This window comes from Mustela nigripes, chromosome 13, assembly GCF_022355385.1.
Source record: "Mustela nigripes isolate SB6536 chromosome 13, MUSNIG.SB6536, whole genome shotgun sequence".
NCBI lineage: Eukaryota > Metazoa > Chordata > Mammalia > Carnivora > Mustelidae > Mustela > Mustela nigripes.
In genome coordinates this window covers 6,165,030-6,181,124 of record NC_081569.1, presented here as the reverse complement: position 1 = coordinate 6,181,124, position 16,095 = coordinate 6,165,030, and the positions used below count along the sequence as shown (strand labels likewise).

At 39.0% G+C, this 16,095-nt stretch overlaps 1 protein-coding gene across 4 annotated transcripts in view; it reads left to right on the top strand.

The window, feature by feature from the left end:
• The window catches only part of FANCI (FA complementation group I), an 85,849-nt gene that overhangs the window by 50,341 nt on the left and 19,413 nt on the right, over positions 1–16,095 (top strand). For all 4 annotated transcript variants that reach the window (XM_059371593.1, XM_059371594.1, XM_059371592.1 and 1 more), the window contains exons 15-23: positions 1,331–1,461; positions 1,931–2,001; positions 4,082–4,196; positions 5,480–5,602; positions 7,316–7,384; positions 13,490–13,591; positions 14,568–14,738; positions 14,931–15,052; positions 15,791–15,952. In XM_059371593.1, the coding sequence (XP_059227576.1) occupies positions 1,331–1,461; positions 1,931–2,001; positions 4,082–4,196; positions 5,480–5,602; positions 7,316–7,384; positions 13,490–13,591; positions 14,568–14,738; positions 14,931–15,052; positions 15,791–15,952 (1,066 nt within the window). The remainder of the gene's footprint in view (positions 1–1,330; positions 1,462–1,930; positions 2,002–4,081; positions 4,197–5,479; positions 5,603–7,315; positions 7,385–13,489; positions 13,592–14,567; positions 14,739–14,930; positions 15,053–15,790; positions 15,953–16,095) is intronic.

Genomic DNA, 16,095 nt, shown 5'->3' with positions numbered 1-16,095 from the left:
AGACGTTATGCCTACTTTCATGGCTTCAGTTATTTTTTGTGGGCTTTGGTAGACATGGCTTCCAAATCTTTATATCAATATTGTCTTCTTTCCTGAGTTCAGTGCCTCCATTCCTGTTGGATATTTCTATTTAGGTTTTCTTCAAACAAATTCCCCTCTCGATTATCAGTATTTCTATTACTTGAAGCCTGGTTCTCCAAGTTCCAGAAGCTGGAATTCCTTTTTATCTTCTCCAACATATTTGATACCTAAGTTCTCTTTTTTCCCCTCTTACTCTTCATTTTTTCTTCATTTTTATACCTTTTCTCCCCACCCTTCCCGTTACCTAGTTTGCAATCATAGTCTTGCACTTAGACCGTCATCACAGCTTCCAGCTGATGAACCTGCTTTCTCTTCTCTCTGCAGCAACTCAGCCTGCATACGCCACCAGATAAGTATTCCTAAAATACCTCTCAGAAGTCACCAGTGCCACCTTTAAACAATCAGCTCTTTATCCTGGCCCTTAAAGTCCCTGACAGTTTGATCCGTCCTGCCTTTTCAACATTCACTTCACTTACTTATTTTTCTGTATCCTTCACCCTGGCTCCACAGATTTCCCACCATTTTCTGAATTTGTCCTGTACTTTTACGTGTTTACCTTCTGCTTTTCCCTTTATATCTAGCAGGCCTTTCTGGTTCTTGGTGGATCTCAATGTCAGCCTTCTTTTAGAATCCAGCTTAAATTCTTCTCTTCATTTTCCTAAAGCACACCAACCCGTCATAGTCTCCTCTTCCTTTGAGCTCCTCTTTAGGCTTTGACATTTGCTAGGAAATAAACTGTGTTTGGGGTTAGTAGATGTTCGGTGTTGATCTGTTATCTACCTCTTCAGTTCTTTCAAAATGTATTTTTCTTGACTCCTAACCTAAATTAAAATTCTTGAAGGAAGAGACACCATGTTTTATGGTTAAGACTATACTGTGATTACATGTAGTAAAAGTTCATAAATATTTGTTGATTTACTTTAGCTTGGAAATAGGAAGTCGTATGCTACTTGTCTTGTCAGCATATTGGATTTATTCCCTTCTTTTAGATTAATTTTTGTAGTCTTAATATTATCACAAAAGAAAGTTTGAAGTATTCTGGTTACACTGACCAGAGAAAAAGATACAGGATTAGTAGAAATTTATTTTGCAGTATACTTGATTTGGGAAAAGAAACAAAAAACTTTTTTTTCCAAGATTTTATTTAGAAACAAAAAACTTTTTACCATTTCTTTTCCCATATTTATTTTCCCTTTACTTGTAATATCTTTATTATTTGAGACAACTCACTATAGATTCTCTTTTTCAGATCTGCTTTCCAGTATCATCGTGTACGCTCCCTTAGTTCTTCAGAGTTGTTCTTCTAAAATCACAGAAACTTTTGATTATTTTTCCTTTCTGCCCCTTCAAACTGTACAAGGGCTACTGAAGGCAGTACAGGTAAGTCTTCTGACTCCTAAGGAACTCGACAAGACTGAGGTTGAACTACCTAACAAAAGTCTTATGTGATTCTTCATAAGTCTAGAAATTCTGTATCCCTGATTCTAAAGCATAAAGTTTTGTATTAAAAAGGCAGGAGCACTGAGCTAGACTCTATTTCCAAGTTTACCCCTTCTTCCTGTCATAGTTCTCTCTCTTTTACTCAGTTTCAAGTTAGTGAAGTGATTGAAAAGCCCTCAGAAAATTGAGGACAATAGGTTTAAAGACATTCATAATTGGTTTAAATTTAGTATTTCAGTGTATTCTATTGTCCTTACTAAGTGTAATAAATATCAAATCATGTATTTAAAAATAGAACTAAATTTCCTTATATAAGCCACAGTGTAAAAGTATTGGGTAGAAATGAACTAAGGCTAATAAACTTGGGTTTTGTTTTGTTTTGTTTACCCACTTGTTCTTTGTCCTCCAGCCCCTTCTCAAAATCAGTATGTCAGTGAGAGACTCCTTGATACTTGTCCTTCGGAAAGCCATGTTTGCCAGGTATGGAGCCTCCCATGCAAGTAAAAGCCTTCTGATGTTACACACCATCCTCTCTGCTAGCTCCTCATATGGCCCATTCACGGTGGTCATGTAGATATCTGACCCAACAGAACACCTTTCGTCAAGCAAGGCCTGTGCTGAGTACAGGCTTCCTTCTCTCATTCAGTTTTCAGAGTAACCATACAAAGTCAGAATTATTAGTTTCCACTATGCAGATCAGGAAACTATCTTAGAGAAGATAAGTGACTTTCCAAAAGTCAAACAGAGGTTGATGGGGCTAGAATTCAAAGTTTGATCTCAGGTACTCTGCTAACACCCTTAGAATAATCTTCAGGACAAGGTTTAGTGCCAACTGGCAATAGTTCTGAAAAGGAAGATATCAGGGGCGCCTGGGTGGCACAGTTGTTAAGTGTCTGCCTTCGGCTTAGGTCATGATCCTGGGGTCCTGGGATCCAGCCCTGTATCAGGCTCCTTGCTCAGTGGAGAGCCTGCTTCTGCCTCTCCCACTACCCCTGCTTGTGTTCCCTCTCTGTCAGATAAATAAAATGATTTAAAAGAGAGAGAGAGAAACACCTTAAAATATTCAGGAAACTCACTCTAGTGAACATTGATCAGAATTGTGATCTAATGACTGTAGACCTTATAAACTGTTAAGCAGTGTGAGGTTTTTTGGTTTAGCCACTGCCTCCGGGATCTCTCTTCCTTAATTCCTTAGTGTATAAGCTAGAGATGATGATATTGCCTCCTAAAAAGTGTTGTGAAACCAGTAATGGGTAGAAATATTTGGTACTTTAAATATGAGATGTTCAGGGGGCACCTGGGTGGCTCAGTGGGTTAAAGCCTCTGCCTTTGGCTCGGGTCATGATCCCAGGGTCCTGGGATCGAGCCCCACATCGGGCTCTTTGCTCAACGGGGAGCCTGCTTTCTCCTCTCTCTCTGCCTGCCTCTCTGCCTACTTGTGATCTCTGTCTGCCAAATAAATAAATAAAATCTTTTTAAAAAATAAATAAATAGGGCGCCTGGGTGGCTCAGTGGGTTAAACCGCTGTCTTCGGCTTGGGTCATGATCTCAGGGTCCTGGGATCGAGTCCCACATAGGGCTCTCTGCTCAGCGGGGAGCCTGCTTCCTCCTCTCTCTCTCTCTCTCTGCCTGCCTCTCTTCCTACTTGTGATCTCTCTCTGTCAAATGAATAAATAAAATTAAAATAAATAAATAAATAAATGAATATGAGATGTTCAGTATCACATTGGCTATTTTATAATGCATTTGTGGATACCTGGGGAACAACTAGTAATTATCTGTTTTCTAGAACTGACAGTTTTTTGTTATTCTTTACCCAGAGGCGTGTCTGTCAGAACAAAATTGCTTTGTCGTAGCACCTCCATGAATTAGTCAGATGAGAGTCAGACAAGTCAGGGAGACGAGTGTCTTGTTTTTCTGGACGGAGGGTTTACAAGGCACCAAGCACTATACTCCTCTGTGAAGAAAGAGAGGAGTCCTTCAGACACAGAAAATCAACAATTCCCTTTGGTATTTCCTACTTATATTTCAGTCATTGGCCCATTGGATAGCTTCTCAGTACTCTGTTCTCGGCGTTCCCCACGTAGAAGAAAGTATAAATAGTGTCATGGGTTGAGTAGATTGTGAGAGCGCAAATCAGCCGAATTCCTCTACCACTAACTGCCAGGAACAGCTGATGCTTATGTTGAGTATATAAATTCATTTTATTTTGCTCCGTGCTTCATAACTTATTCCTTCTTTAAAGATTTTTTTTTTTTTTTTTTTTTTTTTTTTTTCTTAGAGAGAGAGCCGAGGGCAAGCACAGGCAGACAGAGTGGCAGGCAGAGGCAGAGGGAGAAGCAGGCTCCCTGCCAAGCAAGGAGCCCGATGTGGGACTCGATCCCAGGACGCTGGGATCATGACCTGAGCCGAAGGCAGCTGCCCAACCAACTGAGCCACCCAGGCGTCCCATAACTTATTCCTTCTTGTACAGAACTAACTGGATTTGTCTGACCCCAAAGCCTATTCCTGTGAATTTAGTGCTGTTTGTTAACTACCTCTCTGTCTATTCCTGAGCTAGCCAGCTTGATGCCCGAAAATCTGCAGTTGCTGGCTTTTTGCTGCTCCTGAAGAATTTTAAGGTCCTCGGTAGCTTGTCTTCCTCTCAGTGCAGTCAGTCCATCAGCGTCAGCCAGGTAAGCCCTGTGCACACGGCACGGTGACGTGCGTCGGGGCCAGGGGCTGGGGGTGTGCAGGCTGTGCTTTCCCCTGCTGTTCGGGTTGTACAAATGATCTGGAACCTGAGCGTCTGCATTTAAATGCTGTTATTATCCCTCTTTTTAGTAGTTTATGTACTTTGCACCTGAACTGTTAGTAAGCCTGGTAATCTGAGGAAATAAAACTTTTCACAATTTTTTTGGTAATCCAGATTTCAGAGCAATAAAATTGTTTTTATACCTTAAATTTGTACTATATGACTTTTGAATAACAAGTTAATGTGACAGTTTTATCAGGAATCCTTTATTCTAGTGTAGCTATACAAGACTTTTGTTTATAACATTGGCACAGATTAAATACTAGGAGCACAGTGTATCAGTGTATTGTTATCAGCATCCCCATCTTAAGGATGAGAAGACTAAGGCCCAGGAAGGTTAAATAACTTGCACAGGGATATAGAAGTAGCGACGGGGAGAGTGGGGATTCGACTGCTCAGAATGCACTACCTCAGACAGGCCTGGAGTAAGGATTAGGAGTCTCCGGCTACAGCCACTGGATTTCTTATGTAAATCAAACAAGGGCTGTAATTCTTTGTCTTGTCCATTTCCTTTTTCTTTTTTTTTTTTTAAAGATTTTTTTTTTTTAAGATTTTATTTATTTATTTGATAGAGAGATCACAAGTAGGCAGAGAGGCAGGCAGAGAGATCGGGGAAGCAGGCTTCCCGTTGAGCAGAGAGCCAGATGTGGGCCTTGATCCCAGGACCCTGAGATCATGACCTGAGCCAAAGGCAGAGGCTTAACCCACTGAGCCACCCAGGCGCCTGTTGTCCATTTCTAATCTAAAAATTACCCACCTCTAAACCTCTTGGGATTTTGTGGAAGCAAAAAGATCTAGATTCTACCAACTATTAAAGAAATTTAAAGGTAGCATTTTAGGCCTTTTAAGTAAAACTAAGTATATTACGACTCCTGGATTCTCGTGGCGTGAAATCATCTGTGTGCCTTCCTAATAAGCAGCTGACTTTGTCAAGGAAGACCTTAAGGGACGGACAAGAGTTAATGGTAAAATGTTTGAAAATTCTTATTCTAAACCAGAGTAAGAGTGGCACTTACCATAGTCTTGTGATAATTGTAAGGCTGGCCTCAGTCCGGGGTTTTGGCATGCGAGGAAAGCTAAGTCTAAGTTTCTGACCAAGAATAGAGCGTCATTTTACCTGCTTTAAGAAAATTAATTTGGTGAACTGTCCTCTCCTCCTCTCAGGTCCATGTGGATGTCCACAGCCGTTACAACTCTGTTGCCAATGAAGCCTTTTGCCTTGAGATCATGGATAGTTTGAGGAGATGCTTAGGTCAGCAGGCTGATGTTCGACTTATGCTTTACGAGGTAAATCAGAATGGAAAGAACGTAGCAAACCTGAACTAATAATCCTTTTTATTTTCGTAAAATTTTTTCTGATATAAAAGTGTAGTTCACTCTTGTTTGATGCAATTAGGATTGGTAGTTTGTAATGGCTAGCCAAAATTCCAAACACCCAGAAGAAAATCAAGATACTGAGCATAAACCACATTGTACAGTTTACGCACAATAAACCTGTCATTTAGGAAAGACTTTGTGTCCGTGTAGAAGACTCTTTATTCCCAGATTCCCAGCTGCCCACCAAGGGCCAGCCTTGCAAGCAGGCTTTACTAAGGATAAGTCTCAGACCTATTATTTTGACTTTTCTGCAGTCATCCATGTGCAAAAAAGAATCCCTGCCCTTAGCTAGCTCCAAATTTAAAAAATTAACTTGATAAGGATCGTAGACTGATCTGTTAGGATATTGGTATTCATTTATCATTAAAGATGATACATCATCAGTTTGTAAAAACTTTTTATATATTGATATTAACACTAGTGGTCAACTTTGTTGCAAGTGTAGGCCAGATTGCCATTCTTGGTGGTGGTGGTGATGACAATGATGATGATACTTTTCGTACAAAAATACTAATTTTTGGTTGTTTAAATCTATTGATCTTTTCCTTTAAGATATGTTATTTTTATGTGTGAAGAGTCCATAGCTTTCCAGTGAATATTCACTAATATTTCTTCTAGTTTTTTCCTATTTTGTTTATCTGCTTAGTCCATCTGAAATCGGTCTTGCTATAATATATAAGGAGTTATCTTTTCTCCAGGTTAATCACTTGTCCAGACAGTATTGCCTTCTTTATGCGTACTAAGTCTGTTTCTACCTGTATACTATTTCTTGATTACATTGACAGATTTTTGTGCCAAGACCACAAGTGTCTTTTATCATTATACATTAGTAGAAAACTTAGGGATAATTTTCTTCTGTGTCTTTTCCTTAAGAAAATTTTTAGGGGATCAACTCTCATTTGCTTTTTCTCAAAGATGAACTGTACAATCTTTTCCTGGTTCCAAAAAGAAAGTTTTCCCCAGGGTTTTAATTTAAATTGTTTTTTTTTTTTTTGGCGGGGAGTGGGTACAGAGGGAGGGAGAGAAAGAGGGAGAGAAGATCTTAAGCAGACTCTATACCCAGTGCAGAGCCTGACATGGCGCTCGATCTCACAACCCTGAGATCATGACCTGAGTCGAAGTCTGGAGTCGAGTGCTTAACTGAGTGAGTCACCCAGGTGCCCCTTAATTTAAGTAGTTTTAAACTATGACTGGGAAATTCTGGACGGGAAGAAATACCACAGTCATTTGCATTAGGCTGCTTAGGGCCAGGAGACACTTTCAAAGTACTGGAAACTTAAGTGGACGTAATGTCCTAGATGGGAAGACTTAATGAAGGATGGAGAAAAGAATGAAGCTTGGGAGATTCTTCCCCATAAAGGAGCAGAGGACTCCAAAGCCAGAAGTGACCTACTGTTTAAAAATTGCAACAGTTATGGTCAGTATATTAATCCAGTTCTCAGTGATCAGAGATCTCTTTTCAGGCAAATACTCTAAACTTCCTGAATCATTTCTCCTTCAAATATGGTCTCAGTGTTTTTCAAAGAATTGAGAATAAGGTAGAGGAGGAGTATTGTTTTAAATTTGTGATTGTTCATATCACTAGTGTATCTGTTAAAGAGCTTACTGTTGGTCTCCTCTCAGGGGTTCTATGACGTCCTTCGAAGGAACTCTCAGCTGGCTAATTCAATCATGCAGACTCTACTTTCACAGGTAATGCATATTTTTGGTTTTCTGGATATACAGAATAGATAATAAGGCATGGAGAGATGATGGACATTTTCCAGACTTTTCAAAGTAGAATTCCCAAAGAGTTCGCTGGTTAGTACACTGTGAACATGCCTGGGTATGTAATGCTGTCATGATGTTTTATTTTAATTACCACTTATCTCTCCGCCCTGTTGCCATCATCTTAACAGTTATCCTCCCACTTAATGGTGTGCACCCTGAGTCAGAAGGACGCTTTAAAGAACCATGTGTATAAGGGCTACCAGCAGCTGTGTCTGTTCGTTTTACTTCTAAAAAGAAAAGAGAGATCTGAAGCAAATGTAGTAAAATATGGACATGTTAAATCTGGTCTACAGATCCATGGGTGTCTTTAGGTTATTTTCTGTACTTTTCAGTTTAAAAAAGATTTTTAGATTTAGAAATATTTCATAGGATGATCACAATGAGAAGAATTCAGCTGGAGAATATTTGGCATAAATAAGACCTCTTATCCTGAATATTTACTTGTTAAGCATTATTTAAGTCTTTTTTGCAATTGCTTTATTGAGAAATAATTTCTGTTCCTTACAGTTCACCCATTTAAAGTGTACAACTCATTGGTTTTTACCGTATTCATAGAATTGTCCAACCATCACCACAATAAATTCTGGAACATTTCATCACCCCAGAAGCCTCACAGCCTTTAACTACCACCCCTAATTTTCTCATCTTTCTCCCACCCACCTAGCCCTAAGCAACCACTAATCTGCTTTCTGTCTTTACAGAATTGCATATTGTAGACATTTCTTATAAATGGAATCATACAATACATGGTCTTTCGTGACTCATGTCTTTCACTTAATGTTTTCACGGTTCATCCATATTATAGCATCTATCAGTACTTTATTCCCTTTTATGGCTAAATGATATTTTATTGTATGGTATTTGAATCTTTTTATATATTGAGAGTTTGTTGGCTCGTAACCCTCACAGAGCTCCCCGGGTATAATCTGAAACTGGCCTTTATGTTCAGAGGGCAGGGAGAGACTAGCAAGAGAGGCAGGCCGCTCCGGGTTGGTAGGTAGCAGTTTTAAGAAACAGCAAGAATTTAACACGTGAGACTTTTCTTGGAAAGCAGCAAGACCAGTGTGTCTATGCGCACAGTCATCTGCCACATCGTAAAAGGCTAAATAGAGGCCCTAACTCAATAGACGGCCCTAACCCGTCTCAAGGCCGTGTCCTTGGAGTGGCCGCTGGGAGCAGGAAAGGCAAGCAGAACCCGCATTCTGAGGATGGGGGAGGGGAGGGAGGTGAGGACCGCTGATCCCCCACATCCAGCTCATAGGTAAACTGGTGGTCACATCTTCTTGGTAACTTCCCTAACAGAGTTCCGGATGCTTTATGTACTGATAATAACAACAATACCTACTGCATCATAGAGAGGGCTGGTTGTGTAGGAGGCACTGTAGATGGGTGATGTCATTTGATCCTACAAAACCCTGTGAAATAAAAATTGTTACCTCCATTTTAGATTCTGAAGGGTTAAGTAATTTGTCCAAGATCCCATAGATAGTAAATGGCAGAACTGGGATTTGAACTCAGATCTTCTTGGCTCAAGAGCCCAGGCATGAAAAACCTCATGTAAAAAAACACCAGATTAAAGACAAGGAGAATCTTTTCAATAAATGATGTTTTGAAAATTGGATGTTCACTTTTCTGAAAATGAATTTGGGTTCTTACTTTACACTGTACAAAAATTAACCCAGTATGATCAAAGACCAAAACATTAATAGCTAAAATTTTAAACTTCCTAAAATATAAGGGAAAGGCTTTATGACATTGGATTTGTTAATGATTTCTTGGACATTGACCGAAGAACAGGTAGCAAAAGAAAAAAATAGTCTTCACTAGAATTAAAAACTTTTGTGTAGTCAGCACTGTCTACAGAGTGTAAAGGCAGTCCACAGGATGAGAGAAAATATTTACAAATCCTATCTGATAAGAGATTAATATCTAGGGTATAAAAAGAACTCCTACAACTCAACAACAACAAAAACAACCTAATTAAAAAATGCGCAAAGGCCTTGAATACACATTCATCCAAAATATATATATACCCAAATAGCCAATAAACACAGGAAAAGATGCTCAATGTCACTAATGACTAGGAAAATGCAAATCACAACCACAGTGAGACACCACTTCACACCATTAGGATGGCTACTATCAAAGTGAAAAATAACAGGTGGTGGGGTGTGTATAGAGAAATCGGAACCCTTGTGCATTAATGGTGGTAAGGGAGAATGGTATAGCTGCTGTGGAAAAAAGTATGGCAGTTCTTGAAAAGAATTAAACAGAATTACCATTTGATCCGGCATTTCCCCTCTGGGTATATACCCAAAAGAAGTGAAAGCAAAGATCTTGCATTTTTAATCCAATATGATACCCCTCTGGATGGCAGTGTCTAGTCGATTCACATTTAATGTGATTATTGTTATGGTTGGATTTAGGTCTGATATTTTGCTATTTTATTTTTTATGGACTTTTTAACTATAGTTTAATTTTTAAATTCTTTTCAAAGATTTCTTTATTTAGCAAGAACACGCATGAGAGAAATCAAGTGGGGGGTACAGAGAGAATCTTCAAGCAGACTTTCTGTTGAGCACAAAGCCCAACGTGGGGTTGGTCATGAGATCGTGACCTGAGCCGAAACTAGGAGTCAAACGCTCAAACCCCTGAGCCACCCAGACGCCCCTCTTAATGTATTTTTAATTTTGCTCTGGAGGTTACAGTGTGCATCTTTAATTTATTACTTTATATTTAGGTTAATAATGATACATTTCCAGTAAAATATAGGGACTTCGATCCATCCTCCGGCCTTTATGATATGGTCATAACACGTTACAGATGTTAACTATGTCTGTGTTATATCTATGTTATGTATATGTAACTGTATCTATATTGAAATCCCAGCAAGATGGTGTTGTATTTTATTATAAATAGTTATATTATGTCTTCTATAGAAATTAAGAGAAAAAGTAGTGCAGACACATTCTGTCATACCTACCAGCTTCTTACCATTGTTGATGTTCTTCATTCTGTGTACTCAGCTTTACCATCTTCAGTACCTTCCTTTCAGCCTGAAAAACATTTTTTAGTATTTCTGCTGTTCAGGTCTGCTGGCGGGAACTTCTCTCAGTTTTCATCTATATAGAAATACATCATTTTGCCTTCATTTTTGAAGCATAGTTTCACTGGAAATAGAATTCTTAGTTGACAGTGTTTTCTTTTGGTACTTTGCGTGTATCATTCCAGTGCCTTCTGGTTTCCATTGTTTCTCAAGGAGCCAATTCCTGAGTGAACCAATTACCGTGTCTTTGGTTTCTGTATTTTCTATGTCATTTTTCTCTTACTCCTTTCAAGATTTTTCTCCTTGTCTTAGGGTCTTAAGAGTTTGTATGTTTACATGTGATTCTTTCTATATTTCTATTTGAGTTCATTAAGCTTCATGGGATCTATAAATTGATTCTTTTTTTTTTTTTAAGATTTTATTTATTTATTTGTCAGAGAGAGAGAGAGAGAGAGGAGCAAGAGTGAGCACAGGCAGACAGAGTGGCAGGTAGAGGCAGAGGGAGAAGCAGGCTTCCTGCCAAGCAAGGAGCCCAATGTGGGACTCGATGAGAGCCCGATGTGGGATCCCAAGACACTGGGATCATGACCTGGGCTGAAAGCAGCTGCTTAACCAACTGAGCCACCCATCGTCCCTATAAGTTGATTCTTTTCACCAAATTGAAGAAATGTTCACTCATTATCTCATCAAATATTTTTTCCGCCCCTCTCCTTTCATTCTGGGACTTCAGTTGTATGTATATTGAAATGCCTGATTTTGTTCCACAGAGCTTTGAGATTTGATTCATTTTTGTTCAGTATTTTTGACCCTTCAGATGTGATATTCTCTCATAATCTGTTTTCAAGTTTACTTTTTTCTTCTGCCATTTCAGATCTGTTGTTTTACTCTTGAATGTGTCTTAAATTTTGGCAAATGCATTTTTGTATCTATTGAAATGACCATATGTTTTTTTTTAATGTGTTACTATGGTGATTTGTATTAGTTGATCTTGTAAACCAACATTGCACTCCCCAAGATAAACCCAAACTGATTCTGATTTTTTTTTTATACATTATTGGATTCAGCTTACTAGTATTTCATTTAGAATTTTTACATATATGTTTATAAGAGAATGGCCTGTAATTTTTATTTCTCATACTGAACTTCTTGGTTTAATATGACCTAAATGATTATTAACATCTGTTAAAATGACTGAGGACTGTTTCCTCTTTTTCTAGTTTGTATAAAATTTGAAATTATCTAGTTATTTCTCTTCCTCCTTCTCTTCCCTTTTTTGGGAGGTATGTGCTATATTTCTTTAATCTAAACTTTGAATTTTTGGCTTATTTTTTCTTCAGACCACAGAAGTGATGTGAATTCTAGCCCAAACTACATTTGGAGACTAGCTTATGGTTAGAAATTCCTGGGGGTGGGGCGGCTTTTTCTCTTTTCTACTTAAAGTCAAGGCTCATTTAGGTACATATCCTTACCAGCCTTTTCCATATGGTAGATTTATTATTTTTTTAAGGCTTATCCATAAAGGATATCTCCTTTTGAGAATTCCAGCTTTGTGTGAGGTTCTCTGATTCAGCCTTTCCCCCATGAGGGCCGGCCTAGGCTTCGTCTTCAGGTCCCTGAACCTTACAACTATAGCTGTCGGCCTCCAGGATTGGGAGGTGCTGCCTTAACACCAGTTTCAGAGTTCAGTTCATGTAGTTGCTAGAATCATACTTTATGACATTTTCTAATATAAGCAGATGTCTGAGGACTTCTCTCATTTTCTCATCATTTTAGCTATCTATTTAAAATTTTTGATACAATTTTTTAAATTGTTCTCTGCCAGGAGGGTTTCTCCAGATGCCTTGTCTACCATCTTGCTAAAAATGAAAGTTCTTTTTCTCTCCCTTTTCCCCCACTTCTGTATGCCTTTGTTTTGTTATAGTTCTACCGAAGAAGCTGCCTTTGAAGTTAAGATCTCAGATGTGTAGAAATATTTGGAAGGTACTATACTGTTTATCAAAAGCTTTCCTTTGGGCCTCAAAAATTTATATCCTGTTAACTATAGTGTACATTTCAAACTGTAATAATCAGCTCATCAACATTCACACACTTAACAAGCAAAAAAAAAATTGTGATGAAACCATAGAACAGTGCTTCCCAACTCAGGTTAGTATATGGGCCAGTAAGAGTGTGCAGACTTCAAAAGTAAAAAGAAGAAAAATAATGGCTATTGTTTCTTGAGCACTATTATGTGCTAAATAGCGAGTTTGGGTTTGTTTGTTTGTTTTCCAGCACTTTCCATGTGTAAGCATGTTGAATCCTTATACAGCCTTATTGGTTTATAGTAATAATAATCTCACGTCACAGATGAGGAACCAAGGCATGGATGCTTTTATCAAAATTATTAATAAGTGGTTGTCCTGGGACTTGGACTCAGCCATTCTGACTCTGGAGCCTCTACTTAACTATCAAGCTATACTGAAAATGCTGATTGCTTATGCAGGTTTACAAATTGGTGTGAGAGTGTGCGATGTGTTTTGGAGAGTTAGTGGAAATGGAGTAGGAAAGAATATCTCACATGATGCCTGAAGCAAGGGTAAAGGACATGCTTGAGGCCAAGCAACACAAATTTTGCTACATTGTTCTTTGGACACTTGGGAAATACATCTTAGAAGGTATTGGACTTTAAAGGTACCATTAGGGGCGCCTGGGTGGCTCAGTGGGTTAAGCCGCTGCCTTCGGCTCAGGTCATGATCTCAGGGTCCTGGGATCGAGTCCCGCATCGGGCTCTCTGCTCAGCAGGGAGCCTGCTTCCTTCTCTCTCTCTCTCTGCCTGCCTCTCAGTGTACTTGTAATTTCTCTCTGTCAAATAAATAAATTAATTAATTAAAAAAAAAGATTTAAAAAAAAAAATAAAAAATAAAGGTACCATTAGTTCAACCAGTGAAAGAAGTGAAAAGCATTCATGAGCCGTGGTGTCTTTTTTTCATTACCATATATAGTTAAAACAGTTCTATGAGCCAGAACCTGATGTGCTGCCGCCTCTGAAATTAGAAGCTTGTATTTTGACCAAAGGAGATCAGATCTCTCTCCAAGAACCACTGGTGAGTCTTTTGGTCCGTCTATAACCATTATTTTTACTGTTAAGTGAAAACATCAACCTTGTTGATAGAGGCAGTCTTCGGGAGAGACCTCTTTCCTGAAAGCACTCTTCCGGTTCTCCCAATGAAATTTTACTCTTAAATCGTCCCTCCTTAGCTTTCCTGATCCATCACCATGTTGGATTTGTCAGTAAGATAGCTCCGCGTCAGCACTTTACTAAATCAAGACATCCATCACTTCCCCCAAGGAGCATTTTGTCTCCCACTTATGACTCTTTGACTATATAATATACTTAAAATATACTTTGGAATGGGGAATGAAGGTCACCCAGTAGCAGATGAACCCAGGGAACCTGTTTCATTAGTTGGAGGCGGGGAGTGTATGATTTATGCTGAGCTAGAATTGGCATTCTCGAACCTTCAGGGGAACTGGGATAGGTTGTTTTTCTGTTCTTGTGCTCTAGCCTCAGAGAGACAGGGAAAAGAGATGAAAACTGAAACTTCACTATCCCAAGTAACTTAGAGCTCGTGACCTGGGAGAGAAGTGGTCTCTAAGTTGTCAGATCCTGCCTTCATAAATGGGTCTTCTTGTATGTGCCATGAGATGGAGATGCTCTGTTGGTCTTCTAAAGATGCCCTCAACATAAGCCCCTGTCTTTAAAACAGCCTGTGGGACTCAAGGGTCAGAGAATTTCACTTTACAGTCTCCATGGTATTTCCACCAGATCAGAAGTAGCACATTCTGATGTTGCTGTCTGAGGTGTCCAGTACTCACAAAGCCAGTTTTGGGGAAAGGTCCGGAAAGGATGCCTTTGTTGGTTCAATTTTTTCCAGTTTTGCTAATTGGGGTTGACTTAGTTTGTGATGCTAATGAGGAACTTCTTTTAGCCTTATGGGTAAGAATTTTATCTGTTGATTACCCACAGCCTCCTAAGTTGTCCCTTAAACACTCAAAAATGTTTACTATTTTCTTCTACAGGATCATCTGCTGTGTTGTGTCCAGCACTGTTTGGTCTGGTATAAGAGTAGAGTGATGCCCCTACAGCAGGAAGAAGAGGAGGAGGAAGAAGAGTTCTACCAAGAGTTAGAGGATATGTTGGAGTCTATTACTAGTAGAATGATTAAGAGTGAACTAGAGGACTTTGAACTGGTAATTGCTTAATCTCAGGTGATGTAGGTTTTTAGTAGCTTACTAATTTTTTTAAAGATTTTATTTTTGAGTAAACTCCGTACCCAATATGGGGCTTGAACTCACAACCCTGAAATCAAGATTTGCTCGCTCTTCTCACTGAGCCAGCTAGGCGCCCCCGTAGCTCATTAATCTTTACCTTGTCTCTTTTAGGATAAATCAGCAGATTTTTCTCAGAGCACTGGTGTTGGCATCAAAAACAATATCTGTGCTTCTCTTGTGATGGGAATTTGTGAGGTTCTAATAGAATATAATTTCTCCATAAGTAATTTTAGGTAAGGTATTGCTACAACTCTTTTTGCAATTTGAATACTCCCGTTTTATGTTGTGTTTTTTTGTTTGTTTGTTTGTTTTTAAATTATTATTATTATTATTTTTTTTAAGATTTTATTTATTTATTTGACAGAGATCACAAGTAGGCAGAGAGGCAGGCAGAGACAGAGAGGGAAGCAGGCTTCCCGCTGAGCAGAGAGCCCGAAGCGGGGCTCGATCCCAGGACCCTGGGATCATGACCTGAGCCGAAGGCAGAGGCTTAACCTACTGAGCCACCCAGGCGCCCCTGTTTGTTTGTTTCTTAACTCTGACAGTACAGTGGGCACTGGACAGACCACAGGCTGTGACACTGTCTCTTACGTGGACATCTAGCCTAAGACCAGACTGCTCTTTCTACCAGAGGACACCAAACATACACCACAGGGGTGGCAGGCTTTCATTTATTCCAAGTTCCCAGACCCTGAACTCAAGAAGTTCTGACTTCAATAGAGAAATTTGGTTTGGTTGGTAGTATTGGACTTTCATGCTCAGCCTTGACTGGTAGAAATAAGAGAGGAAGAAAATAACACAGATGAATTAGAGAGATCTGGAACTTAATGCCAATTAATTCATTTATAATGTGTTTAAAAGAGAACATCTGAAGAAACATTGTGATGTTCTTATTATTGGCTGTGAAAGTAAACCACAGTATTCTGATGCTTGACCTTAATGGTCTCTTTCCTTTTATACCTTTTATATAGTAAGAACAAGTTTGAGGAGGTTCTGAGCTTATTTATGTGTTACAAGAAACTCTCTGACATCCTTAACGAGAAAGCTGGTAAAGGCAAAACTAAAACGGCCAACAAAATGGAAAGTTTTTGGTCCATGAAATTTGTGTCTGATCTGCTCACTGCTCTCTTCAGGTAAGTTTGTAACAGTGCTTAAAGACATCTGTGCAGTAAAGATAGTTAACAGGTTTACTAGTATTACCTAGTTTGGATTCCCAGTTCTGAGTGTATATGTAATAAATAAGTCAGGAGGTTTGTAAGCTTCTTGACATGAAAGC